Below are 26192 nucleotides of genomic sequence, written 5' to 3'. Positions count from 1 at the left end.
ACGCGAACAGAAATAGATACGAAACTGCAGACGGTATATAGGGGCTGGCAACGTGTCCTCTAGTTGAGGCAAAAATAGGACAAGTAAAGGTGAACAAAGAGAATGAAAGAGCAAGAGCTATATGGTAGACACTCTAAATCCTTGAGCTTTATTCCTTATGCTACTGTCTTACACCGATATGAGAGAGTTCGATTTGAAGTGATGATCAGTGTCGGAAGTGTAGAGCGGGGACCAAAATGATTACAAGTGGTGGTGATGGTCAACACGGCGGTCGAATAAGTTGATCAGGGTTGTGTGGTATGATAGGGGAAGATGCTACTTGAGCTAAGTCGTCGATTATCGTTCGTCGACCACTGACGTCGCGAGAACACATGAATCATGTCGTTCGTTCCCGTCATCAATCCTTGTTGCAAACCCCATAGCGTTGCCCGGCCCCATATGTAAACAATTGTCTGCTATGTTTGACTACGTCGTCCCCGATTTTAGCCCATGACAGATTGTGAAGGAAGTCCTGCGTACGAACCCTTACAGCCCTCTCATGTTGACCGAAACTTCAAAAATCCCTTCCCGCCCGTTTTGGCGATTTCATTGTCGTTGTGATCTAATTCTTTTACCTGCTCGTCTTTTTTGCTCCTTTCTCCTCTATCGCTTTGACGTTTGATAGCCAATGGTAAACCTTGTTGCTCGTCTTGGCGATCTCGTAGCGGTTTGCTGAGGTCAGAGCATGTGGGTATCTTGCCGATTTTAACTAAACAATAGCCATTAAAGTGTATATGTATACCGAATAATGATGATATCCAATCGAATATCCGACCCTGCATCTTGTAATTGAAGACTTTGTCGTGCAAATGTGGTTGATGGATGATTGCGTCGGGTATGCTTTTGTCACGACGAAATTTGATCAAATATCGTTGCCGAGTGTTGAATGCGTAGTACTAACAAAAGGATGATCCATGAACAGAAGGAGAAAGAAAAGGACATCCAGGATATCCGGTAGGTCGATATGCCCTGATCAGAGGAGTGGGGCTTTCTGTTGCTTGTTGTTTGTGCTAGGATGTTGTATCAGAAATCAAGAGATACGATCGATTGTGAAATAGGACAAGCACCCAGTGCGACAGGTTGAGGCTGAAGTCGGTTGTAGAGGCGCTTGCAATGCGCGCACGTCCGTGCCTCCACTTGTCAGGATGAAATCATCAGACAGAATCATTACTGGGTGGGCTATTGTATCACAGAGTCATACATACAACTTGTGGCATGCAGGAGAGATCTTCAAGGGATTAATAGCAGTTGCAACCTCGAGTAGGTTAGCAGATATCCAAGCGCGGACTCATACTGGGAAACCAGATAGTGATCAGATTAGAAAACAATCGAGAATTCATGAAGGGAACAGAGACAGATACAAAACTAGGGAAGAGAAGGTATATATATATATATACATATATCAGTCTTGAGACCTATAGTTCAATGTCCATAAAACAAGCTGACAGAAAGAAATTAGACAAACAAAAGAAATGAAAGAAATTAATGATATTCAATCGAAACCTTAAATCTCCATCCCTCATCTTACCAGCTTCTACCGAAACCAATGATTTCCAAGTTGAGGTGATGATTTATGGTCGAAAGCGATGACAACGAGAACGCGATCGATTATCGGTCATGGAGGGAGCCCATATCACACATATGGATAAGTCCGATCAGGAGATTTGTGTGTATGTGATGAATGACGAAGAGATAATGGAGCGGGAAGGAGTGAGACAATGGTGAGAAGAGAGGAAATTTTGTTTTTTTTTGTGTGTTATATTTTGAGTTTTTGAGAGGGACAGGACCGCTGAATGTTAAGGCCCGCGAAGACAAGATCGTCGAATGATAGCGATTGACCAGACGTTAATTAATAATTGACACCGTCACAAGCGAGTTCCCCATTATCTTTATCAAAGTATGGATCGCCGTAGCATATTCGTTGTTTTCCGTCATCGCTGTTGGTATCGATGTACAAGTCTGAACCTATAGACCAGGGGTAACCTGGGGTATCGCAGCTCCCACCGCTGGGCCAAAGGCAGAACGAAGTGTCTACTACTACTCTACCCGTATCAAATCCTAAACCATGTGTTTGCCCTTGTACTGCTGACACAGCATAATTTTTGAGATTATTCTTATCTTGAAATACCATCATTTCCCAAAACACACCTTGTACGTCTGTGGTGCTGGGCCATTGATTGTCGTATTCGTTGGCTACTTGCATAGTGTAATACATGTACCATGTTGTCCTTTTCCGTTTGTTTTCTGAGTCAGTCCTTGATGCAGAGCCGGTACCGCTACCTAGCCATGTCTCAAAAGCGTTGTATGCTAGATATAACAACGATGATCCTATCACCACATTTTTACAGGTAGTGTCGCATTTCGCTTGCACACCCACTTGTAGCCCTAGTATGTTGATTGACTGATCGAATTTCCAGTCATCCCGTTTTGCTAAAGTCTCTTTTGAACCTCCTGGGAATACAATGACAGCATTCGATAAATCGAATCTTCCTTGCGTTCCCCTAGCTGTTATGTTCGACGCATTCTTGTTTTCTCCGTATACTATGTCCTGTAGCCAAGGACCATTCAAGAGCGTCACTGGAGTGGTGACCCCTTCATCGTTGATGTGGTGAATTATTGCATAGGGTTTGTTCGCCGTTTCTGCGTATTTCTCCGCTACTGCCTACTTGTCTAGAAGCCACTCGTAATCCTTGGAGCGGTTTGCTAATGTCGCTGCAATTGCAGGTCTTGCCAATATTAATAACGCAAACATCATTGATGTGTATATGTATACCGAACATGTTGATTTGCGAATATTCACCATGATTGGAACGTCGTGTGTTTGTAGATCGTTCTTTGATAGTGGTTGACAGTGGTAAGAGGTATACCTATACGACAGTTGATCGAGGAAGTATCGTCGCCCCAATTCCAATGTCTTTGAGGAGGGAAGAAAAGGAAACAGAAACGGAAGACGATCTTGATGCTAAGGCGGTCTTTATATAGTAGGTGGGTGACAACAGGTGTTTATCACCACATACAGCGTCCAACACGGGAATCTAGGTGGACCCCATCCACTTGTAAATCGGTTAGGAAGCGGATAAGGTCCGATCATGGTAGGCTGTAGATTCCCATACTCTGAGACAGGCACTTTTTGCACCGTACCTTCATTTCACGTACGTTGTGTCGTTGTGTCATATGCATCCAGCGATAAAACGATGCTATATCGACTCTGGTTCTTTGAAAAATTCTCTCATGAAGTGTTGACAGTACTTTGATTCCAGTGGCTTAAGCTAGAGGGGTGCCTTAGGGTGCCTGAATGATTCACGGCCGGAAGGATTGGTTCAATCGATAACCTTATGAGTGAGCGCACATAGTGAGCGGTTGCAGCATTTTGATCACAATACAAATCATTACGATTTTGCCCATTTTGACGCTTGATGAATTAAGGTTCACCAGTCTTCATTGCTATGCTTGCAGGCCCAAAGACTGGGGCAATGTATTTGAAGGTGGATAACACCTAATGTCCCAGTTTTACGCTGTCCCAAAGAGCAAGATGCATGAGCTACAAAAGTGATTAGAAAAGCAATTACAAATTTGTTACAATTGATCAAATTGTGGCAACCGCTCACCATGCGCGCGCACTCTTAAGTCTCATTGGACCGGGGTTCTTTGTAAGCAGCACCTTTGCATGCATTACACAGTGCAATTGGCTTGACAGCATATTCGAGCTCTTCTGAAGCTGACAAGACATATCTGCCGACTCTAGCTGGTTAGCTAAGAGACGGAGGGATTTTAAGCCTCAAATCACCCGGCAATCTCGACAACACATGGAGTCAGAATTTTGGGGCTTTCAAATACCGTTTCGAAACCAGAGATTGTATGCAGAGATTGTATACAGCGTGCTCTGGTGTACATGAACAAGCTTGGTGTATCCACCTACTCGGCCCGCTCAAACAACTGTCTGTACTGAGTGCCTAAAGCTTGTCGGGTTGAACGTCGCCGTAGCTTGACGTTACAGCAGTGCGATAAGCTTGAGACGGGTTTCATAAGCCAGGTCCGATGAACCTTAATTTGGGGCGGTCAAGCTTACTTGGTGAATCGCTCAAAGCTCCCAATCCCCCCTCTTACTTGTGTCCTTCTTCCCGCCCCCTCCCCTCAAGTCCTATCAGCTTTTGCTTCAGCTTCTAAGAGCGGATTATTACATGTGTAATGATAGTAGTCTTGATAGGCTCACTGTCCCACATCCACATCTCGCGTCCTGGATAAGTTCGGAAGTGCCTCTTCCGATCGATATATTAAAAATTCAACTTGTGTCACACACCAGAATGCTATGTGTCCGTCGATATAGTGGGGGTCCTGATAGCCCGCTTGGACCGAGACTAGGTTGAAGGGCGTGAATAAAAAGGTCGAAAATGGCCAGAAAACCTTTATGTTGATGATTATCAGTTGCGGTCGGAGGGAAGGATACTGTCACCGGGGAGTCGTAATGTTACAGATATATTCGTATGTCCAGTGATACGGGAATAGAGTACGAATACCAGTTCAGCAGTGGCATTGTATGAGTGAGACCGGTCTTGAATCTACTATGGTCCGTTAAGCTATTCTTAGCCAGTCCGCCCTGGCGATAAACATGTCTCGCTGGAACCCTTCCCGGTACGTGCATGACAAGAAAAAACGTACACGAAATGCATCACAGTGCATACTGATTACGTTTCGGTTTCGATTCCATCGAAGCCAAGTTGAGTGGTGCTTACGTGATCTGAAAAGGCTGTTGAGACCGTTCTTGTTGACACGAGTGACTTGCAGAACTTAGGAGAACACATAGCCAGATTTGTTGCCCTACTCGGTTTCATCGCATCTGGTCGATCCTCCTTCTCCAGTCTCAATGGCTCCAAAGATAGGACTTTGAGCAGGTCTATCATATATGGCATCATGATAAGTCTGATATACCACTTCTGCCAGGTCTACCTCCTTCTCGACGTTGGCAAATTGATCGTTCATATCAACATATTCAAACTCGATTTGAGTGACTTCGTCCACACAGTAGAATGCTAAGTGCCCAGAGAGATGGTGGGGGTCTTTACAGCCTGCGTGAACTGATTTGACTGTACAGGCTATGAGCGAGGTGAGGATGATAGCGAGTCTCATTTTGTTGGTTAAGCAATATATGCGATGGAATAAACGCAATGCTGATGGATATAAAGATCACAAAGACGTACCTTCATAGCACACAAGATATAGGGGGGACTGCATGGAAGAGAATTGTGTGCAGGATGTGTCTAGTACGACAGCGTACAGATATTAAGGTTGAGACCTGTGTCATCACGTGAATGAAGCATCCGTACATACAGTAGCTTGCTATTGCACGTCAGCTAGTATTGAGATCCCTCGCCGGGTATCTGAATTTTCGATCCTCTACATCGTCACATCTGGCATTGTAGCTCGGAAAGGAATTCGAACAAAGTGCACATTTATTGGCGAGATACAAGACAGCAATAGCAAAATAAAGGGATCGCTCATCCCTGCATTACGTAATGAACACGAGGGGGAGGGAAAAAACTGAATCAGCTTGGCGGCGCAAGACCGGATCTACGGTGCGATGAGGTGATTGAGGTGATTAGCAAGAGAGAGAGAAAAGTCACAACTCCGGTTCTTCCGAGGCGGACTTTTGCTTTTGTTGTTGGGAAGTTGATGGTTATAAATCGAGGAGACAACACGGTCCTACATCCCCCTTATTTTTCTTCTTTATCACAACAACCATCAGATCTCTCGCTTTGGCCACTCCCAGCCTACTGTATATACAACCATCCTCGTTCTGGAGTATTTATTCCTTTCTTTTCACATTCTATCCCCTCGACAAAAGTAGTTTGATACTACGTCGCCACTCTTCACCATGATACCTAAAAGATCACCTTCGCCCGTCCCATCTTCCCCTATGACCCACCAACTACCTCCAAACCATTTCTTATCGCTTCAGCCGTCTTTCGCTCAACCGACTGTGGCGTTCCCCTCGGGTGTCCCTTCCACTTCGTCACACGAGTCTCATGGTCAAGCTCCCAATACCGCTTCGTTAGCTTCGGCCGATTTCGAAGTCGATGTTAGGACAGGATTCTTACCCGGTTCGAAGAATGTCGAGAGGTTGACGGGTAGATACGAAGTTTGGGAAGAAGCGTTGGATGCTGCGAAGGGCAGTCAACCTGCTTCGGGTCTGATTATAGGTGGTCAAAGGGAACAAGAGAATCTGTGGAGGAATGGTATACAGATAGTGAGTTCTCTTACTCCTGTATCACTACATCTGTCATAATAGCATAATGATCAATGCTAACCTTCTTCGATGAATACTGTAGATGCCTGTCGTCGATACTGCCGATCTTCTCGTCTCTTTACCACATCTGCGACGAGCGCATGTCGTTCTCACCTTCCTCGCTCATTTCTACGTGCATACCACCCCTGCATCTACCTCAAGCTCTGTCCCGTCGACAAAGGAGCCCATCCCTATACCAGCATGTATCTCTGTCCCTCTGCTCACTGTCTCACCTCTCCTCGGTCTACCACCTGTCCTCACTTATGCCGATACCGTCTTATGGAACTGCCTTCCTTCCAACCCATCCATCGCACCTAGTGCGTCTGTCAACCCACCCAGTGAGATCATCACCACATTCACCGGAACAAGGAGCGAAGAGCAGTTCTATCTCATCTCAGCTCTGACTGAAATAGCCGGTGCAGAGGCGTTGAGATTGATGAGACAATCTTTAGATGAATTGTTCTTGGCTGATGAGAAAGCTTTGAGAAGGTTGACGATCTATCTGAAGAAATTAGCGAATCAGATTGATAAAATCAGCGATATCACCATGACGTTGATGAAGGAGGTTGACCCGGAGGAGTTCTATCACCTGATCAGACCGTGGTTTAGAGGTGGCGATGGCGATGGACCCAATTCTGCAGGATGGAATTACCTAGGGTTGGACGATACCACTTCGACGACATCTGTAGCTGAATCAAGTGACACTCAAGGTAAAAAAGGAAAATTGTTCTCTGGACCTTCCGCCGGTCAAAGTTCGCTCATCCATGCGATCGATATCTTCTTGACTGTCGATCATTCACCTACAGAACAGGAGAAATTGGAAGCTCTGAATGCGGTCGAACACCCCACTCAGTCCAAGATCCTGGTCGACTCTACACCTATCAACCCATCTGAGCAACAACCAGCAGCACCTGCCCACGGACACGGACATGATGCAGCACCGAAGGGAGAAGCTACCTTCGTACAGAGGATGTTACAATACATGCCCCTTCCCCATCGATCGTTCATCTTACACTTATCCACCCACCCTACGCCACTCAGACCCCTCGTCGTTCACTACGCCGCATCTCATCCGGCCCTGGCAGCTGCATACGATGGAGCTCTGGAATCGCTAAGGAGGTTCAGGGAAAGACATATGAGGATAGTCTCGTTGTTTGTCGTTCAACAAGCTAGGAGACAGCCGAGCGAGAGAGTAAGGAAGATGATGGGCTTAGAACCTCTAACTGGCGAGGTGGAAGCGCAGGTGAAAGAGGTGGACATAAATGAAATTAGAGGTACGGGTGGAAGTGCACTTTTCAAATTCTTGAAGAGATGCAGAGATAATACGACGAAGGCTATGGTTAGACCTAGTCAAGCGGGGTATGAGCTGGAATAGGGATTTATCTATGGGAAAGGAAAAGTGGTAGTTGTGGATTTCAAGATCAAAAAAGGCGAGAAGGTTACACAGACAATATCTTCTTGTCACCCACTCAGCGATTGAGCGAGGCTTCGTTGGCTTTCATGAGCAATCAATCAGATTGCTAATTAACGGACGGACATTTTTTTTGGGAATGATTCGGAAAGTGTAACACTAGTGTGGATAATGTTGTAAATCTAATCAAAACTTGTAAAGTATTTCGGTTTGGCATATGCATAGACAACATAGATGATATACTTGAGGAAGTCGATTGACTAATCGACTTAATTTGCGTCATAAATTATACTAATCGCCTAAACATATCATCATTAGTATTTTCGCTGGCACCCCTTCTTTGGAGAGTACTGACGTCTTACACAGAGTAGAAGACGGTGCTCTCAACTCAGATCATCTTTATTCTTCTTCTTGTTATTCATCTCCACCTTCTCCCGCTGACGTGTGCGATGAAGATAGGTCGTCATACCTCCACAGAGGGTATACCGATGACTCCGGGGGTTCGTTCGATGATAATTTCAAGGTTGATGACGAATTGGCAGGGTATTCTATAAATTACTTGCAGGTAAACTTTCAGTAAGCTTTTTCATCTCAGTACTGTTCGTATACTTGAGGCTCGTAGAGTATGTGGTACAATCGTGCATAAGTAATTCAACGACACTACAACCAGACTTCAAGTCCACACACACACATATATATAACTTGTGGAACAACGATACAACAAAGCTCATCAAGCACTCTGGCTAGACCAATGACCTACTGAATCCTCAATTCCTCTCGAGGAACTTCAAACCTCCATATACTCTCCTTCCCACAATTCATCTTATATTTCTCTTTGTACGCACCTTGATTTCTACCGGAATAACAAGCGCATTTCCAGCTCCAGTTTCCCTCCGTTCCCTGGGTCGATTGAACACCCACGACCTCTGTATCGTATATGCCAGTCTAACAGATCGATAAGCAGCTGTCGAATGTCTCGGCTTGGAAGTCCAGGAATGGTTTACCGAACAGAAGAGAGTAGCAGGAGGTGAATGCGAGGGGGGAATGGAGGTATGTTACCTGCAGATGAATTGAGTTGGACATCAGTACTTTGCCGATGAGGTCATGTAAGGGGAGATCAGTGTATGGATGACCAAAGTGAAGGTGAGGCAGGACCGGTCGAACACCATAGATTACAGTTTGTGAGGATTTCGTACGAGCATTAAAAATCATGGTGGCAAAAAGCAAGGAGACGGAGGATCTCGAATGTGTTTTGACTCGACCTACAATAGCTTGACAAGGATTACATCCTCCTAGATTATCACAGCCACTTTCAATCCGATAAGGATCGATCGATTCTGTTTTCGTGCAATAACATTCCGATGTGCGTGAAAGGAAATACGAATAGCTGAATCGTTTGTTACCGCATAATTCCTAATCACAGATTATCGACATCAGCCCAACACACCGCCACTCGTCTAAGGGCAGGTCGAAAGAGAAGAGAAGGCGGCTCGACTCACCAGACAAGCTGTATTATCCTCTTGTTTCGATAAAAGCCCGTAAGAATCCCCATGAGCTATCGATCTGAATGTCGCGGGGTTGATGCATCCTGCGAATTGGGGTGAAGATGATTTTTCCGGAGAACTGAAGAGTGCCATTGCCAGCATCGTTGGTAAGAACACCAACAGCCCAAAGGATATTATCGTCATTACTATGCGGTTCTACAGTTGATTGGTTAGTATGTTGTTGAAAGCACGGAGGGGTTGGGTCACAATGAAGAGGTCACCATACTCGTCTGCTGGACAGGTGGGTGTGCTGTGTCATTGAGGAATGCTGATGCACACGTTACCTAAAACTATATACACAATGATCGTCGTTCTTCTGTCCACAAACGCTGATCCGACAGTCTAAGTCACTGCACATGACCTTCATCACTTGATAGTACCGCATATCAAATCCTCTTGATCTGGCACTCTGTTCCGTCCCGGTCAACCCAGAATGTGATCACAAAGACATGGCATGAATTTGCATAAATAGATGTATTATTGATATAAAACAGTGAACCATATTTCAGCACCGACTTGATTGGTAGCTCAGATCCTACTTGTAGTACCTATAAGCATCTTTAGGACCACAATTCGTGACTTCTTGACCTAAAGCATTTGATGCAAAACATTTACACATATATTTCTTGCCACTTGGAATGACGGATACCACCCAACTATCATAATCTGATCCTGGTCCCATGACAGTAATCCAAACATTGTTCGATATTGTTAACTTCTTTCTTTCGGGATGTGGCGCCGGGGACGGTATCGTAACATCTGTCGAAATGATATGCAGAGGCCATATAATCGATCTACAGTATGCAGTGCATTGAAGTGTCAAATGAATATCTCATCTATCATAAATCTCCAGACATGATCCTTCCTTGGTGGGGATTTGGTATTCATCGATGTAGTACGCGATAAAGTGGATTATCAAACTTACCGAAGCATGTCTATCCTTACATCTACCTTCACTATCAATTCCCTCAACCTGCTGATTCGAAGGGGGTGCCTTCCTATCACTACTCGTACAGAAACATTTCCTACTTTCCTTACGGAAATAAGCATATTTGAATCCAGTTACATGGCATTGTTCCTTCGTCAAAACATACAAGTGTCAGCTCATGTACGACCGAGGAAAGTAGCCGACGGTTCTCACTCACTTTGCAATTCGCTCTATCGGGTTGTCTAGTCAGAGAACCACCTCCTTTGAGAATGTGATCATGGAAGTATACACCCGATACACATCCTGCCGGTACTGGTACGAGAGCTTGAGCTTGGATGTGGAAGATACCCAAACCGAGGTAGGAGAGGAAGACGAATAGTAGTGTGTGGAGAGTGATTGATGGAGTCATGTTGAAGTGCGGTTGATCGAAAGGTTGAGAATGATGATCAAGAGTGGTTCTAAGAAGAGAAAAGCTTAGCACTGGGCTATATAGGATTCAGGTGTTCAGATGAAGAAACTCAAACACGTTTATCAAGTCATTTTCGGCCTTCCTATCGGAAGGCCGAAGATCGAAAGGATCGTAACCTGATCACTACAGTATGTGCAGTATCCAGCGAAAGATCAGCAGGAACGACCATATATTCTAAAGCCTCGCACATCGACTCGAGTGGTCGACAAAGGAGTATTGAACGATCGTGTGTCCTTGTTTGGTGTCTGCTATGATCAGCCTCAGCTTCGACCTCTTCCCACGTCTGTGTCAGGCTTCTCAGCTGATATTATGAATGTACGACAGTCTCATTGTAAATATACTACATATGTAATGACACGTGGAAGAGACAGCGTTCTATATGGCCAAACGAGAAAATCTTCAAGAATATTCAACTGCATTCTGCACAGTAAGTTATCAGAACCAGAAGAGGAAGTGCACCTTGATCCCATTTCGTGATTTGCGATAGACAACGATGCATGTTTAAATTACAGAAGACTTGGGATATAAACATAATGGAAGACTTTACTACTCGTGATACTACAAAGCGACAACATGACCACACATACATCTCAAACCTTCCCGAAGCCGATTAAGCTGTAGACAAAGTGGAATCAGCTCAATCTCCGTTTCAGATGGTGTTATACGACTCACCCTTTCCATAAGAGCCGTAGTTGTAGTCATGATCGTGATCGTATTTCTTTCCGTGATTGTATTCATCGTCATCGTGATGCTAAGTGAGATTAGGAATCATCAGGTGCAATCGGATGGGACTCAGCGAAGAAATCAGAATGTCAAAAAGTCAAGAATACTCACGTTGTCATCGTAATCTTCATCAGCATAGTCGTCACCCTACAAATGCGAATGAGCACAAGTCTTATGAGTTTACCAACATTGAAAAAACTCACTTTGTGGTGCTTATTATCATCCCCATCATTGCCGTGATCCTGTGGAGGTACATCAGCACAAAGGTCAAGATCAAGATATCGATGGATTTGTTACTCACTTTACCAGAATGGTAACCTGAGTTCTGATCCTCCTCAGCGTCATCATAATCCTACAGCAGTTCGTGTCAGCAATATGCAATCATGGCGAGTCAAGAGATAAAGACTTACTTTGCTATGGTCCTCACCCTCATCATCCTGATTGTCATCGTGTTTCTTTCCGTGGTCCTGAACACACAAAGGTCAGCATCTCCTTTTCTAAACTAACAAGAAGAGTCGCTCACATAATCGTAATCTTCCTCCTCATCGTTGTCTTCATGGTCGTAATCCTGCACAAGGAGAGTCAGCATGTCGCAGCAGCATAAGCAATTTGGTATCAAGAGCTCACCTTGCGGTGATCATAATCGGGGTCTTCCTCTTCCTCGTCGCTGTAATCGCCCTTGTGGTGCTGGTAAATAATCAGCAAGTAACTCTGAACAGAGAGTAGCCGGTCAGAGCCTTACCTTGCCCTTGTATCCATAGTGGTAGTCGTCGGAATCATCGTTGTTGTAGTCGCCCTAAGGTTACACATACAATATCAGCCAAGCCTTATCCAAGTAAGCCGAAATTAGTATGGATGACTCACTTTGTGGTTTCTGTGGTAGTCTGGATCGTACTTGTCATCCTTGTCGTGATCGGCATGGTCGTCGTCATCGTGGTGCTACAAGGAGTGCAAGTCAGTCAAGCAGAGATTTATTGAAAGATAAACCATCCTCACTTTGTAACCATGATCCTTATCTTTATTATCGTCTTGGTGATCCTAGAAGATAGTATATATATCAGCTTTGAGGAGAACAGCTCGAGAAGTATGACACGCTCACCCCTTTGTATCCGTGATCATAATCTGAATCATAATCATAATCATAATCATAATCATAATCATATTTACCTCTCTTGGCTTCCTTCTTGTGATGATCATCATCCTGTTTGTGTTCGACTCTAGCATAGCCGAAGACAGAATCGATAGCGCAGGTTCGGTTGACCAAAGGTGGAATGTCGTCGTAAGAGACATCGAAACATTCACAGTCGTATGCGAAGCTGTAAAGAGCCGGATCGAATCGAGGCGTGATAGCAACTACCTCGACGAACTTGTCTCGACATGGCTCATCACAGAGGACAAAGCAGTCTCGGACAGAAGTAGTGCTGAATCGAGCGACGGGAGCGACACTGTAGTTGTTGGTACCGGCTTCGAAACAACCACCGAAGATGAAATTGGCGCTGTTGAGGAAGACCTATGTTGGGATATGATATCAGTTGATGTACCTCCGTTGCATTTGTGAAGTGGATGGAAACGTTGGAGAGGGAGAGGATGGATATATGTGAGGATCATACTCACAATAGCATCTCTGTTCTTACATCTACCGGTCTCAGAGTCGTTATCTCTGATTTGATCGGCGTCGGGTCGTTGAGCGGGAGAGCAGTAGCATTGCTTCCTGTCGGCGTCCCAATAGGTGTATCGGAACTTCTCATCGACACAGTGGTCCTACATAAGGTACGTGAGTCAGTATGGATACATGTGGTGCTATAAAAGCTTGAGAGAGTGAATGCGAGATGAAACAGGTAGAGCAAGAGGAAAAATTGTGATTGGAAGGGAGATAGAGATTGAATCACTTACAATACAGGTGTTCAAGTCCGGTTGTTCAGTGAAGTTACCATCGAAGTTGTCATCACTCGAGACGAGGTTGAAGAATGTTCGACTGACACAACCGATGAATTGAGGTGAAGTCTCGTTGTAGTTGTCGTGATGATCGTGCTTGTCGTGGTCGTCATGGTGTTTTTTAGGATCGTAGTCGTGATCATCTTCACCTCTTATTCGGATAACACCAGCGAGGGTGGTACCCAAGAGGGATAGAGGTAAGATAGTATGAGCAAGACTAGTATACATTCTGAGTCAAGTCAATCGAAAAGAATGGAAGAGAGATACTATATATATACTAGATATATATAATAAGAGGAAGGTGTGCTATGAGGAGGATTTAGGAGAAGTTCTTGTTGAAAGAAAGAAAGAAAAAGAAAAGAAGGAAAATCAAAATCAAACGCGAAGATGGAGGGGTTTATATACCTTTCATAATCACTTATAGAACGCAGACAATGGTATCCGGAGAGGACCAAGACGGTAGCCAGCACAGCCTTTCGTACGACGTCTATTAAAGCTGATCATCTCGCTTACCATGTTAATTCACCTTGGCAGTTGACTGGATTACCCCAGATTTTGTTGTTCTGTATGCTAAAGGACCCCTCGAAGGTCTTGCTAATGTTCATGATTTTGACTAACTTGATCTTGGCATTTCGAGGAAGGGGTGAGAGCAGAGGAGATACAACTAGTCGAAGAGAGCAATGCAAGAACCATTGACCAGAAGTCCAGTCAGCTTTTGATGGTAAAGTATGATTGAACAGAGACGCAAGGGTCAAGAAGATTAGTGCTAAAGGACGATTGGAATCAGGCACGTTCAGATATACTATAGAAGTCATTGGTAAACGTGGACGAATTTCACTGTTTCGCTTCTAAAGAATGCTCTTGATCAAAGGATGTCTCGCTTAGCTTACATCAAAGATATTGAGTGGATTTTTGATGGTAATGATGTAATCTGATATTCTGTGACGACCTTCTAACACGGCGATCGATCTCGAATATTCAGTACCATTACGAGTGAGTGTGAGTCGTTACTATTGGTATATTCAGCTCTTATTTGATAAGTCTTCAGCAAAGGTTGATTATCTTTCATGAACGGGGATATCGTCAACAATTTAGACATGGCCAAAGCTTGGTCGGTTGCAATAGATCGACGCGAGAGAGCAAGTTGAAGGTGATGCAACACTTATGTCTGTCAGCATATCTCGCTTTGGTACTCACTGGCTCTCTGTTATTTCTCTTGAACAATCATAGGACAAACAAGAATTAGGTAGAGAGGTATAGATGCAGTAAGATGGCTTCAACGTCAGCTAGCTTACAGTCTTGCGGTGAACCTCAAATGTGGAGGGAGAATAGCTAAAGCACGGTTCGTTTGATTTTCTTCTCAACCTATTTATGTCATTTTATCCCATTGTATCCTATAAAATGATCCTTGCGTCCTTGCATGAAGTTCAACTTTTCTTGCTTTCTTCTTGCTTTCTTTCTTCTCTGCACTTTTCTGCGTCTTACTCGACAACGTAGAAGCATGATCAGGATAGGTAGAAGTAGGTGAGTTATCCATCTCTTCCTGCTCTTATAATCATACTTTCATCCTTTTTCCCCTTCAAATCATCCATTCACTCCGGAGAAATCTCAAAGAAGACAATATTCCATCCTTATGCACCCACGCCCGGAATTACTTCTAGTAATTCAGACCTCTCAGGTCAATTGAATAATCCTCGTCTTGAGGACTCAGTCTGATTTGAGGTGGTCGTTCGGACGATGAGGGATTTTAGTTCATAGTTACACTGAGGGATTTTCCAGCATTCCAACCTTTTCATTTCCTACTGACTCATCGTATTGGGAAGAAATGTTGGAGCTAACATGATTGTTTGATCAATCAGATAGGTTCGTATTCGATGTCGATAGTATAATTAGGTAGAATGTATGATTATGTTGTGTCAAGACCATGCATTCTCAATCCCACTCTCACCCCCATCTTCCAAATTGCTCAGTCGGCATCAATAGATATATACACACTTCATACATGAAATCAAATCAAATACAATATCATGAAGCATCACTCCGTATACATTCGTTCTGTCACTGGATCGATACCAACCTCCTTAAGAGTAAAATTCTTTCTCTCTCCTTCCCTTCTGAACGCTCGGACTTTATTCCATATTCCTACTTAAGCTTAGCGGCTCTACTCATATCTCTTATCCTGATGCCAGCCTTATTCTTGATTTTCTTATGCAAATCTGGTTTGTCTGCTTCGTGTATCAGCTTGATTCACGGGTAAGAAAGAAGGGACATGATAGCACTGACAGTTGAAGAACGCGAATAGAGCTTCCAAATGAACAAAGAATGGTGCCAAGACCAGAGCTTGGGTAGCCAACGGTGTTAGCGATGTCGTTACGGTTCGCTGTGAATCACGGGAAGATTAGTCTCACCTTGTACAAGATTATCAACCAAAGCTGGAGCTCGATGCTCGAACACCCCGTGACCTATGAATTGAGCTATCCACGAAGCGAAGAAGACTGCCCATGCGAAAGGTTGAGCGGAGGGTTTGAAAGGATCGGTGAAAGGTAGCCAGGATGGGGGAGATACGGCCAGATAGGTTGAGGTGAGGTAGAGGAGTGTACCGATGGGAAGGTATGTGAGCTGGTAAAGTTGAGCCATCGTCAGTCCAGATGCTTACTCTATCTCTTGTCATATCAATGAAGAGATGATAGGAGGCGACGCCGCAAGACGAGGATGTGAGGAAGAGAGTCAACCTACCCCTCCAACTGGCTCAAGCAGCACATAGTAAATCAAATAAGCCACTATCCAACCCATAGCTAAACTAGGTTGATACGCCAATCCATCTCGTAGTAACGTAGGTGAAGTACCTGGTATGGGCAAGTGTGAAGCAATGAGGAGCCATGACCTATCGCGGGATTATCATATCTGTCAGTATTGGTTTGTCGGTACGAGTATCATTCAAGGTATAATGGACATACCACAAAATTAAGGGAATGCAGACGAAATGAATGATTTGATTGACCTTATTGGAATGATAGGAAGAGTAGAATGCGAGCTACGTACGAATGTAGGGGATAATGTTAGAGATTTGGCTGTAGTTTGAGGATCAAAAGACCGGCTCACCTCCTCTTCAACGTCGAGATGGTTCTTGCCTTGTTTCGGTGGATGATCAAGATCTACAGCGTCTGCCGGACCCTGAGAACGGGTCTTCCTTGGAGATGCCATCGCGCTGTGATATTTGGGAGATTATGGTCGTTTAATCTGTTCTTACTTGCTCTTGTACGGGAGAGAGTGTTTGCAACAGGTGAAGCTAGGTTGATCTAGGTGTTTGAAGGAATGTTTTGACATGTGACGTATCCCGTAACCGGGGAATGTCAACGACAACAGAGTGGTGCCGGTGTAGTACGTGACGGGATCAGATTAGACGAGTACTCCTGTATATACTTTTATAGATGCATATCCTATCGCCCATGAATGTCGGAATAGGATGCTTCAGCGGAGCCGGGTAGAATGGGTTATTGAACCCATAGTAGACCGATGAAAAGCCCATGCATACGAATATACCATCCTACACCCAAAGTTCACCCACCCCCCCATTCACACCATCCGTCAGATCGCCTATCAAACCCTTTATCCTCTCTTCGACCTCTTCGATTGTACCTCTAGCATCGACCTCCATCCACCTTTTCCCCCCATGTATCTTCTTAACTTCTTCTGCTACCAAGCGAAACTGCTTCCTTGTAGCCTGCTGCATGGTAACAGTCTCGTATCGTTCTTCGCCGAACTGGGATCGCTGTGTAGCTTCTTCTTGGGGTAATGACATGTAAAGAGTGAGATCGGGTAAGGGAAGAGCTCTATCAGGTTGCAAACAGAAATCGAATGGAAGGCCCTATCATAGTACATTGATGAGCTTGAGAGTTACTAAATCTAGGTGGTCTGACCATATCAGCTGATGGACTCACTTTGGCTGCTGAAAATGCGATTCCAGAAAATGCATATCGGTCTGCTACCACTGTTATACCGCGGTCCAAGTCTCGTTTGATGGCGGCTCTACAGAAAGGTCAGAAAATCAGCATAGCTACATTAGACAGTCTGGTTCATTTGAGTTGACCTGTATGGGGTATCGGCCAAGGTATGACATTTTCAAGTACTCACGCACATTCCCATCGGTTGGCACTGAACAGTAAATGTATGGCATGATCGTCCATCTCAGCTTTCGACTGTAGGTAAGCATCTATCATCTTTCCTATTGCTGTTGTACGATCTGTCGAAAGAGAAAATCAATTAGTATCCGAATTCGCTCGATATTTGGTCTCTAAGTCATATCGGCAAAAACTCTATAGCCTTTGAGCTGAATTCACCAAAAAATACCTAGCTCACCGGGAAACTTCTGAAGTCTAGCTTTCTGACCTTCCCTTTCCAGCCGATCCACCAGACGAGCTACTTGGGTTGATTTACCACATCGATCAAGTCCTTCGAAGACGATGAATGCTCCTCGGCGGGAAGAAGACGGGTCGGACATTGTCAATACTGCTAATGTTCGTTCGACAAGACAAGGTGGGTGATAGCGGCCACTGTTCTCGCTCTCCAGATCTAGAGGGTTCCCTTCCTACTTGAGCTGTGAGTTCAGATGAACTTGACTCTTGAACGCTGTCCAACTCACATACCATCCGCGTCGCAAACACGTCTGGAAGAAGGACCACCTCCACTCTCCACTTCTGGTGCATGAGTGCCACATGATGTCAATTCCGGATGATCCCGAACGGCGATCAACCCGAGTGGAGGTAGTCCAAAGCAGGATGATGAGGATTGCTATTGTTTGGCTGTGACTTTGCCTTTTTGTTCTTGCGACTCATTAATCCAAAACGATGACTCCTTGATGTCATAACCCTTCGACATTCATCGTGTACCCCTTTGCATCATTCAATCCATCCACGCTGTCTGATCAATTGCTCACTCTGACTATCTGGTTTATGTGGTCTTAGCGTAAGATGTTACAGGAACCATCAGGACTAATGTTTGATATAAGATACATTTGCGAGAAATGCTTATTGAACACGACACATAGTCGCTTCACCAACCCATCTCCTGGCGAGGAGGCTTATTGTGTATCATACATTTGCTCGCCACTCCGTAAAGAATGTACATACGGGGGTGAGGGGAGAGCGGAACTCATAGAGTATTTATGAAGAGGAGAGAGATCGAACACGATCAATCATTTCTTCTTCTTGCCCCACTTACATATCATAGTATATTAAAATCATCAGCAGCCTCGTTGCCACCGCTCACTCACCTAATCTTGACGGACCTTAAATTGGTCTTCTCCTTCCTTCTCAACCTCCCGCCATCCCTTCTCACTTACGGTCATTCAAGACATACATAACGAAGTCGCAGGACGGCTACATTAGTCACTCTCATTATTCGATACTTCGACCTTCATTAGCATACCAACATGTCACCGGAGAAGACACTCAAACCATTCCTACCTTCTCGACCTTCCGGTCCTGTTTTCATCGGACTCAATATTCTTAGGTTGTTGAGTATCATCGCATTGTTATTGGTTTTAGCTGCAAATATCGTTACCATGGCGGAGTGAGTCTTGTCTCTCTTCCCTATACTCTTGGGAGGTGATCTAACTGTTCCATGCAGCGACATCAAATCGATCAAAGCTTCCAACGCATCAAATGCAGAATCAGAAGAAGATTGTGAATATTATGAATATTCCTCTGTACCTGATCAGACAGGCGGTCCATTCTGGTCGATCTTAAATAGGATTTTCATCAGTATGCCAGCTTGATTACGACAGTCCCGCTCATACCACTGATCAAGCACATTAACGTAGTCTTCGAATGTATCTTGCTCACCATGTCTGAAGTGGGTATACCAAGAAGACTATTCGAAGAATGGATACCTATACTTGGGCCCGCTCATGGATTGGGTTGTCTAGGTGTTTTCCAAGCCTTGTGCGTAGTAACTATCTTAGCGGACCATTGCCAACTGACTGGAATATCTCTCTGCTCGTGGTAGGATCGGCGCTCAAGTCTTGTCACATTACTGCGAACTCTTCCCCCAAGTCTCGAGCTGGTTGCTGTTCATCGTCGGTTGCTTCAACATCTTAGCTGTCAGCTTGTGTCCCTCTACTCATTGCAACGACCTTCTACCACCTCCCTCATCTCCTTCTGCTTGACCAAGCTGACTCATCTCCCATCCAGGGTATCTTCCTTCGAGCAGGAACCAAGAAGAAGCGACTCATCTTTTCATGGGAGAATGTTTCTTCGCTGTACGTATATTTGCTCTCGGACAGTTACTCTGATCCACGTACACTGAAGATGGGCTGTAGTACTCCTCAAACAAGAATGGCAGCCACCGCATGGGACATGATATCAGAAAAGAAACCTTCTTCTTCCTCTTCCTCGGCTCCTTCTGATTCGGGTGCACCACCCTTGACTCATTCGACTACAAGTTCTTCGGACACACCTTTATTACCTGAAACCAAAAATAAGACTATTCCCGGAGCTAAATTTGGTGGATTTGGATTTGGTAGACAGGGGGAGAAGCACGCTGCCGAGAGAGGTTGGAAGATTAGTAAACCTAGTGAAGTCTTGCCTCGTGAGTCATCCTCAAGCTGTACCTGGCTTGTGGGAGTAGGCGATGAGCCACTGACGATGTCATGTTGGACAGGTTATGCCATCTAAGACTTAGATGATTGGTATACATCAAGATAAGGTTACATCCGAATGATCGACTTGATGAGTCATCAAAATGAGAGTTATAGTGATCGAAGACATGTATGATCTACAACGGAGAGCGGATGTGATTATGAATATATTCAAGGCTTATCTCCGAGCTACAAAATTAGAATCGAATATAATGTGTATATGAATCTGTGATGAATTGAATCGTTTGATGCTGTTTCTGTTGATTAATGAGTGGAACATCTCAGTTTTGGCACGCAAAGATCTTTCGATTCATTCCGGATGATTGACATCAGAGTGTTCTACCCATTGTTCGGGGCTCCTGCAAGCCGGGGGATGTGTTGTCTTCGATGAACCAATCCCTTCTATACATCGGTGAACTCATCTCGTGAAAGGTAAATCTCGGAAGAAATTTCCCATTCTTGGTACATAGCTACTGACCTGTACTCATTCCCCGGTTAATTTGATCCCACCCCAATATGATGGACAGACTCATACATCGGATCTTGTTTTGCATAAAAATTGACCGTTGTCCGTCAAAAACAAGGTCAACTGCATAGTCATCCAGCATGAATTTACCCACTTCGGTCGGTCTGGGAATGGCTGGGCCAGAGGGGATGTCGAAATATCTACACCACTGGCGTCAGTGGTTGAGATATTGAGGATCCGATTACATCACGCAACGATTCCACTGAATCACGTTATGAGAGACCATAATGTTAATGCCGTAGACTAATCCTGGATACACATAATGTCGGAAGGAGCTGTCGATTGTCTGCAGTATGTACTACCTACTGCTACGGCGGCATTGTATGAGTATGATTGACCGCACCAGGCCATGCAGTAGAGGTGCCTTCTTGGCATCGAAGGTAGATACCAGAGATGGGAATTTGACGATTTGGAAGATTCAAAACATTTTTTGTGTTCTTTGTCCGAAAATAGCAAGTTCAAAATCACCGCTACAATCACTAAACTAGGATTATGGAGCATACCTTGTTAGACTGGCCAGGAATGGAACGAAGCGAATCGTAAGGGCTAGTTGAGACATCCCAAGTATGATGATATTTGCTTCTCCATCTGCCGAAACGTTGCGGATAAAATATCTTTCGGGACAGCAGAGCAAAACCGATATGAATAGTAGTCGTCCATTGATATCGGCCAGAGCTGAAGACCAACACATCGGAAGGAATGCATCCGCAAGTAGGTACAATCTCAATTAAAGTTTCGTAAGAAAAGGTACATACCCCAATGCGTACTCTCCGTACTTGGAATGGGACCTTTCGACATGCTTGTTTTCAGGAACTGTGGCGACTACCTGCCAGAAGGATACTGTACTGTACCAACCCATGAAGTGGATACCAGAACCATTTATACCAAATTCGGTAACGATGAAACAAAACAAAAATCCGAAACTTAATTTTGTTTCCCTGAGAAAGCTATATTCCCATACCGCATTCCACGAATCAACCAGGGCGTCTTTGGTTTTTTTACGTTACCCTCCAACGAGAAAAGCCATGGAGGCGCTATGGTAAGAAAACCTTATCTACTGTGTCATAGGCTTGATCAGAAACCTCTCTCTGGTACAATAGGTACAGTATCACACCGTACCGTCCCTCTTTTCCGCTGGGAATCGAAGAAGAAGTTTGGGATGCCTCAGAAAAGGGTAAACCGAAGAAGCATATTGATACTCCATTGTCTTACGCTTTTCGCTATTGTTGAAGAGAAGCCTCAAAAGCCACTGACCAGGGTTGGGATGTTGGATTCAGTCAAAACTTCCAATCCGGAATGCCGCAATGGGTGACGCTGAGTAAGAGGCACAAAGTTCCTTAAGATATGCAAGAGTAAGTCACTTGAACCTGAACCTGAAGATCCGACATACCAGCTGTCTGTCTGATCGACCGGGGTTTTTGAACACCTCATTTTTTTTTTCTACATTCGGTTGAAATGTGCAGTAGAGTGTCGTTTCTTTAGGTGGTACATGGCTCACTGGCAAAGGCGTTTCCTTCTTTTGTAGAGTTTTCTGGTTCGGTGAATTTCGAACTCACATGGTAAGAAGCGATTGATCTTTTACCGGTTTCGTAACAGATCCAACTAGGAATGTTCAGTGACACTGCCTACTTTGGTCCAACAAGCTTGTTTTCAGCGCCTGTGTCAGTCACCACAGAGGTTCAGGGACGGGAATGCGTCGGCTCGCCAAGGCGTAAACCCAGCTTGAAAATAGTTCGTTGGAATAATGTACGAATGTACGAAAACGAGCTCGACTTGCACAGCACATGGCGGACAGACTAGTTGCCAAGCTGGAATCGACACTTAGATATATAGTCTACTGATATCTTTTTCTCTATCCTTTATTTTTTTCTTCTTCAAACAAAACTTTCGACAAGTAATCACTTACTCACAAGTTCTTCAACTCCCAACACTTTCGCTCACGAGCACCACTTTCTTTCAACTTTGATCTACGCTGGTCCGTAGTCTAACCCACACTCTTTAACAGTCAAACCAACCAACCTTACCCAGAGGGTAGTTTATCCACTTTCTTTGATTTACATACAAGTATATCAGCAGGACTGTTTTTTATTACCATGTCGGACAACGAAGTTACCATTGTCGTAAGTATATCCCTTATCCTACTAACTATTGCAATCTGACTGATCTCTTCATTTGTAGATCCCCTCCTTCCCTCCCTCTCCCCCTACTTCTCCTACTCGAACCATGTCTACTTCCCCAGAATGGTTTACCACTCCGGTCAAGGCTCCCTACAGGCCTTCTCCCCTCTCCACTACTATCCCTCTGACCGCTCTCGAGCAAATCGACCCTTTCAGCAATGAGAGTATCGATACCTCGGATGGTCTCTCTTCCGACCCCGAGACCCCTCCTCTTTCACCTACGAGAAGCCTCTCATCCGTCTCCATGGACAGAAGAACCACCTCAGGCTCTTCATCCGGTTCAGACGAGGAAGTGGTCACCCCCCCTGCTGTCCCTCGAAGACCTTCTCTCCAACATACAGGCATGCCACCTTCATACTTCAATCTCGAGAACGTTACCAGGGATCAAAGGAAGCACCGAAAAAACAAATACAGAGCCAGATTCCCCTCTGCTCCTGTATCAGGTTCGATCACCCCCATGTGGAAGATCGATGAAGACTCGAAATCTCACGGTCTAACTCAATTACTCGAACCTTTCGAAGGTCTCTTGCCTCATACCCGAGTAAGTCATCTGACCGAGTTCAGTCTCTAAGTAGCTTAGCTGATAAATTGACATACAGAGAGAATCCGAACCCACCTACATCCTATCCGAGGATTCCTTCGTCCTCACTCATGTCCCCACGAAATCGGTCTCCCTCGCCGACTTCAAGCTCAAGATGATCCGAGTGCCTAGATGGCAACGACCGATTGTCATCGCTGTGATGTCTTTACTCCTCTTCGGCTCTCTCTGTATGATCTCCTGGTTTCAACAGTCACTCATGGCTGTCGAACATGCTAAAGTCATCCGACAAGGTCAATGGATGATCAAACATGCTGCTATGGCCCGAGCAGAATCCGATGCAGTCGTCGATACCGAACCTGGATACCGATACGAAGCTCCCAAGCACCACTCTTTAAAGGTACAACAGAAGATCGCCAAGCGAGCTGAAGCTGGGTTCACTGCTCATGCTGCTGCTCAAGCTGCAGCCATCGCCCCCGTCGACTTCACCATGACTAAAGAGGAAGAACTTGCCGCTTTGATGTCTTTCATCGTCGGTACAGCTGCCAACACTTTACCTGCGATCGATACGACCGATCCTCACTCTTTGGAGGGTTTCTTGCCTTTTGATCCCCGATCTCCTCATGCCAAGAGGGAAATTGAAGAACTTGCAAAAGTCCATTGGGAAGATCACCCAGTAATGGTACTTGGTAATATGAGAGATCCCAAAATGCGAGAAGTTCGAGCTTTATTGAAAAAATATATCGTAAAGCCCGAACCGTTCTATGTCGATATTGACCAACGAAGAGATTCAGCGGTCCTTCATCCAACTTTAGAAAGATTGTTGGGTAAACAATCTTCCCCTTACATTTTATTGAAGGGTAAAAATGTTGGAGAATCATCAAAATTGATCGAAATGGAGAAGAAAGAAACTTTGATCGATACTGTCAAAGGGTCTGGTGCTACCATTGCTAAAAGATTGAAGAGAAACAAACATCAAAAGGAAGAAGAACGAAAAGAGAACGAAAGGGTTCTAGGTCCTAGACCGATCTTCGATCAAGAGTCTGCTTAATTGCATTCGCTCTGATTATCGTATCTCTTCTCTTTCTTACTTTGATGACCTCCTTCACTTTGCTTCTTTTGTACGACCCTCGTCTTTGATGCCTTTCTCTTTCCACCACTCTTACTGGACCTTCGATTACATTTTTTTGGGATTTATTTTTGTAGTCTTTAGATCAACCTATATATAGTCTGTACAATCTCACTAGACCCGCGCTGTGTCGCCAAACCTATAATAAATCTACCATGCGACACCTCTGCCCGAGATACCTCAAAGCTGCAACGGAGAACTTGCTAGCGGATGCCAGAGCAACCGTAAAATTGTACTGCATTCCATACTCATTGTTCTAAATTTCTATTTCCTTCTAGCCATGAGCTGATCGACATGTTCTCTAACCCCGTCTTCCCACTGATCCCACGATATACAAGCCAACCACGAATCTCTAGTCATTTGATCTTCTTGATAATCTCCTTTTCTACCGGCTACACATGTGAATTCACATAAACTCAGCGAACACTGGTCTATTACTGTGGACTTATCTACTTACGTCTAACACCTTTTTTACCCTTGGGTAGTACTCTATGGGCTCTTAGCACGCCATCCAATTGAAAGCCCAACCTCAATGCAGCGGCTTTACTCTTTTCATTCAGCGTAGTGGTGAACCACTGACACCTCCTCAAGCCCAATCCACCTTCTGAGGGCATATCTAGGATTCGATGGATGACCAATCCGGCGGCATGGGTGAGGACGTGAGTGCGCTGTACATGACATTGATCAGCGAGAACAGCCGAAGAGATGTGTAGCTATATGTACTTACCTGATACTTCTCCAGTATACATATCCAGCCAGGCTCAGAGGTCATATGAGCTACGTCTGAGTTGATCATCGATATCATTCCTGCAAACTCATAATCCTTAGGGTCGACAGCTTGATCACTACCTGGTGGAGCCGTGTATATAGCATATGCTAGAGCGCTCTATACCAACATATGTCAGATGATTCGAATCTTCGTCAATCAAACTTAAAGATACGATTATCTGGGGAATGGGGGACATACAGGCTGGGACCTAATAGTCGTTTCTGCCCATACCAAAACGTCCTCTAGACTATTCCAATCAATCAACCAAGCTGTAAAATCTGGTGAACATTTCGATACCTCATCATAAAACAGCTGAGCATGCAACGATGGCTATACATCCGCGTCATCTGGTCAGCAAACATTATATTGGGGGTTTTAGAGGTGCACATACAACAAAGGGTCGAAGCTCGACTCGATCCGAGCGTAATTCCTTGACTTCGAAGCAGTAGTTGAAATCGTACTCTTCTGGTTGGGTACGAAGATGAACGTCACGCGGCACGTTTACTTTGTGTGGTTTGTATGTGTTGAGGTAGGTTGGCATACTGTCTAACAAAGATACGTTTGATGATGGGAAGAAGAGCAAGAAAGAGATTTAACTGGAAGATAATCCATAATCCACCTGGTTGTGTTTGAGTCGGTTGGAAAACTCGGCAAAATACCGTTATCGTCTTGCCGAGCGCTTAAGTTGCTATGAACGGAGTTCGTATGGCGGCGATTTAGTTTGAATGTACATTGTTATCAGACAGGGTGGAATATTGTGCAATTTGCGAGCTGGGTGCATAACGCTGAATGGCCCATCGGAAAAGGCTTCATACATCTATCGCTGCCGCCGCAAAGCTGATACCTCCTCCCTCATGGAGAAGTGGGGAATTCAGCACAGAGCTCGTCCCTCATATCCTATATGTATGTCATGTGTTCTCTACCCAGCTTACGCGGGATTGAACACCCATGAAACTTATATCTGATCTGTGCAGAGATTGTTATAAGCGAAGTTTTACGACGAGCACGGCATAGGGAGGATCAACAACAAATCGCAATAACGAACAGTGGATATTCTGGGTCGATGTCATGGGTGGAGGTCGGA

General features: G+C 44.7%; 11 protein-coding genes across 11 annotated transcripts; 3 read left to right on the top strand and 8 right to left on the bottom strand.

Annotated features, from left to right (window-relative positions):
- Positions 1-1888: 1888 nt before the first annotated feature.
- On the bottom strand, positions 1889-2794 carry L199_000414 (uncharacterized protein; the record flags this gene model as incomplete). Its single annotated transcript, XM_064886181.1, has 2 exons — positions 1889-2540; positions 2706-2794. The coding sequence occupies 2 exons, from the start codon at positions 2792-2794 to the stop codon at positions 1889-1891; spliced, it is 741 nt and encodes a 246-aa protein (XP_064742253.1).
- Positions 2795-4857: 2063 nt separating this feature from the next.
- Positions 4858-5166, bottom strand: L199_000413 (uncharacterized protein; the record flags this gene model as incomplete). The annotated part of the gene is made up of 1 exon (XM_064886180.1): positions 4858-5166. The coding sequence occupies one exon, from the start codon at positions 5164-5166 to the stop codon at positions 4858-4860; it is 309 nt and encodes a 102-aa protein (XP_064742252.1).
- Positions 5167-5911: 745 nt separating this feature from the next.
- Positions 5912-7697, top strand: L199_000412 (uncharacterized protein; the record flags this gene model as incomplete). Its single annotated transcript, XM_064886179.1, has 2 exons — positions 5912-6283; positions 6366-7697. 2 exons carry the CDS (start codon positions 5912-5914, stop codon positions 7695-7697), a joined length of 1704 nt encoding a protein of 567 aa, XP_064742251.1.
- A 792-nt stretch (positions 7698-8489) lies between these two features.
- L199_000411 (uncharacterized protein) lies at positions 8490-9379 on the bottom strand (the record flags this gene model as incomplete). The annotated part of the gene is made up of 4 exons (XM_064886178.1): positions 8490-8659; positions 8738-8792; positions 9000-9146; positions 9233-9379. The coding sequence occupies 4 exons, from the start codon at positions 9377-9379 to the stop codon at positions 8490-8492; spliced, it is 519 nt and encodes a 172-aa protein (XP_064742250.1).
- Positions 9380-9812: 433 nt separating this feature from the next.
- Positions 9813-10614, bottom strand: L199_000410 (uncharacterized protein; the record flags this gene model as incomplete). The annotated part of the gene is made up of 4 exons (XM_064886177.1): positions 9813-9865; positions 9963-10071; positions 10203-10355; positions 10423-10614. 4 exons carry the CDS (start codon positions 10612-10614, stop codon positions 9813-9815), a joined length of 507 nt encoding a protein of 168 aa, XP_064742249.1.
- Positions 10615-11284: 670 nt separating this feature from the next.
- Positions 11285-13560, bottom strand: L199_000409 (uncharacterized protein; the record flags this gene model as incomplete). The annotated part of the gene is made up of 14 exons (XM_064886176.1): positions 11285-11289; positions 11347-11425; positions 11509-11544; positions 11601-11639; positions 11699-11749; positions 11808-11864; positions 11921-11965; positions 12025-12084; positions 12140-12193; positions 12262-12336; positions 12394-12435; positions 12497-12907; positions 13012-13158; positions 13291-13560. 14 exons carry the CDS (start codon positions 13558-13560, stop codon positions 11285-11287), a joined length of 1371 nt encoding a protein of 456 aa, XP_064742248.1.
- A 1914-nt stretch (positions 13561-15474) lies between these two features.
- On the bottom strand, positions 15475-16536 carry L199_000408 (uncharacterized protein; the record flags this gene model as incomplete). The annotated part of the gene is made up of 6 exons (XM_064886175.1): positions 15475-15557; positions 15616-15672; positions 15741-15951; positions 16069-16216; positions 16290-16366; positions 16435-16536. The coding sequence occupies 6 exons, from the start codon at positions 16534-16536 to the stop codon at positions 15475-15477; spliced, it is 678 nt and encodes a 225-aa protein (XP_064742247.1).
- A 343-nt stretch (positions 16537-16879) lies between these two features.
- On the bottom strand, positions 16880-17833 carry L199_000407 (thymidylate kinase; the record flags this gene model as incomplete). The annotated part of the gene is made up of 4 exons (XM_064886174.1): positions 16880-17200; positions 17274-17361; positions 17467-17575; positions 17692-17833. 4 exons carry the CDS (start codon positions 17831-17833, stop codon positions 16880-16882), a joined length of 660 nt encoding a protein of 219 aa, XP_064742246.1.
- Positions 17834-18763: 930 nt separating this feature from the next.
- L199_000406 (uncharacterized protein) lies at positions 18764-20006 on the top strand (the record flags this gene model as incomplete). The annotated part of the gene is made up of 7 exons (XM_064886173.1): positions 18764-18903; positions 18961-19094; positions 19154-19274; positions 19339-19432; positions 19524-19591; positions 19652-19920; positions 19993-20006. 7 exons carry the CDS (start codon positions 18764-18766, stop codon positions 20004-20006), a joined length of 840 nt encoding a protein of 279 aa, XP_064742245.1.
- Positions 20007-22588: 2582 nt separating this feature from the next.
- L199_000405 (uncharacterized protein) lies at positions 22589-24261 on the top strand (the record flags this gene model as incomplete). The annotated part of the gene is made up of 3 exons (XM_064886172.1): positions 22589-22615; positions 22674-23213; positions 23272-24261. The coding sequence occupies 3 exons, from the start codon at positions 22589-22591 to the stop codon at positions 24259-24261; spliced, it is 1557 nt and encodes a 518-aa protein (XP_064742244.1).
- Positions 24262-24603: 342 nt separating this feature from the next.
- L199_000404 (uncharacterized protein) lies at positions 24604-25649 on the bottom strand (the record flags this gene model as incomplete). Its single annotated transcript, XM_064886171.1, has 5 exons — positions 24604-24731; positions 24797-25007; positions 25067-25225; positions 25307-25438; positions 25500-25649. 5 exons carry the CDS (start codon positions 25647-25649, stop codon positions 24604-24606), a joined length of 780 nt encoding a protein of 259 aa, XP_064742243.1.
- Positions 25650-26192: the final 543 nt, after the last annotated feature.

The sequence above is a fragment of the Kwoniella botswanensis genome, chromosome 1, assembly GCF_036426115.1.
Source record: "Kwoniella botswanensis chromosome 1, complete sequence".
Taxonomy (NCBI): Eukaryota; Fungi; Basidiomycota; class Tremellomycetes; order Tremellales; family Cryptococcaceae; genus Kwoniella; species Kwoniella botswanensis.
The sequence above is the reverse complement of the archived record's forward strand: the minus strand, read 5'-3'. Positions and strand labels throughout refer to the sequence as shown.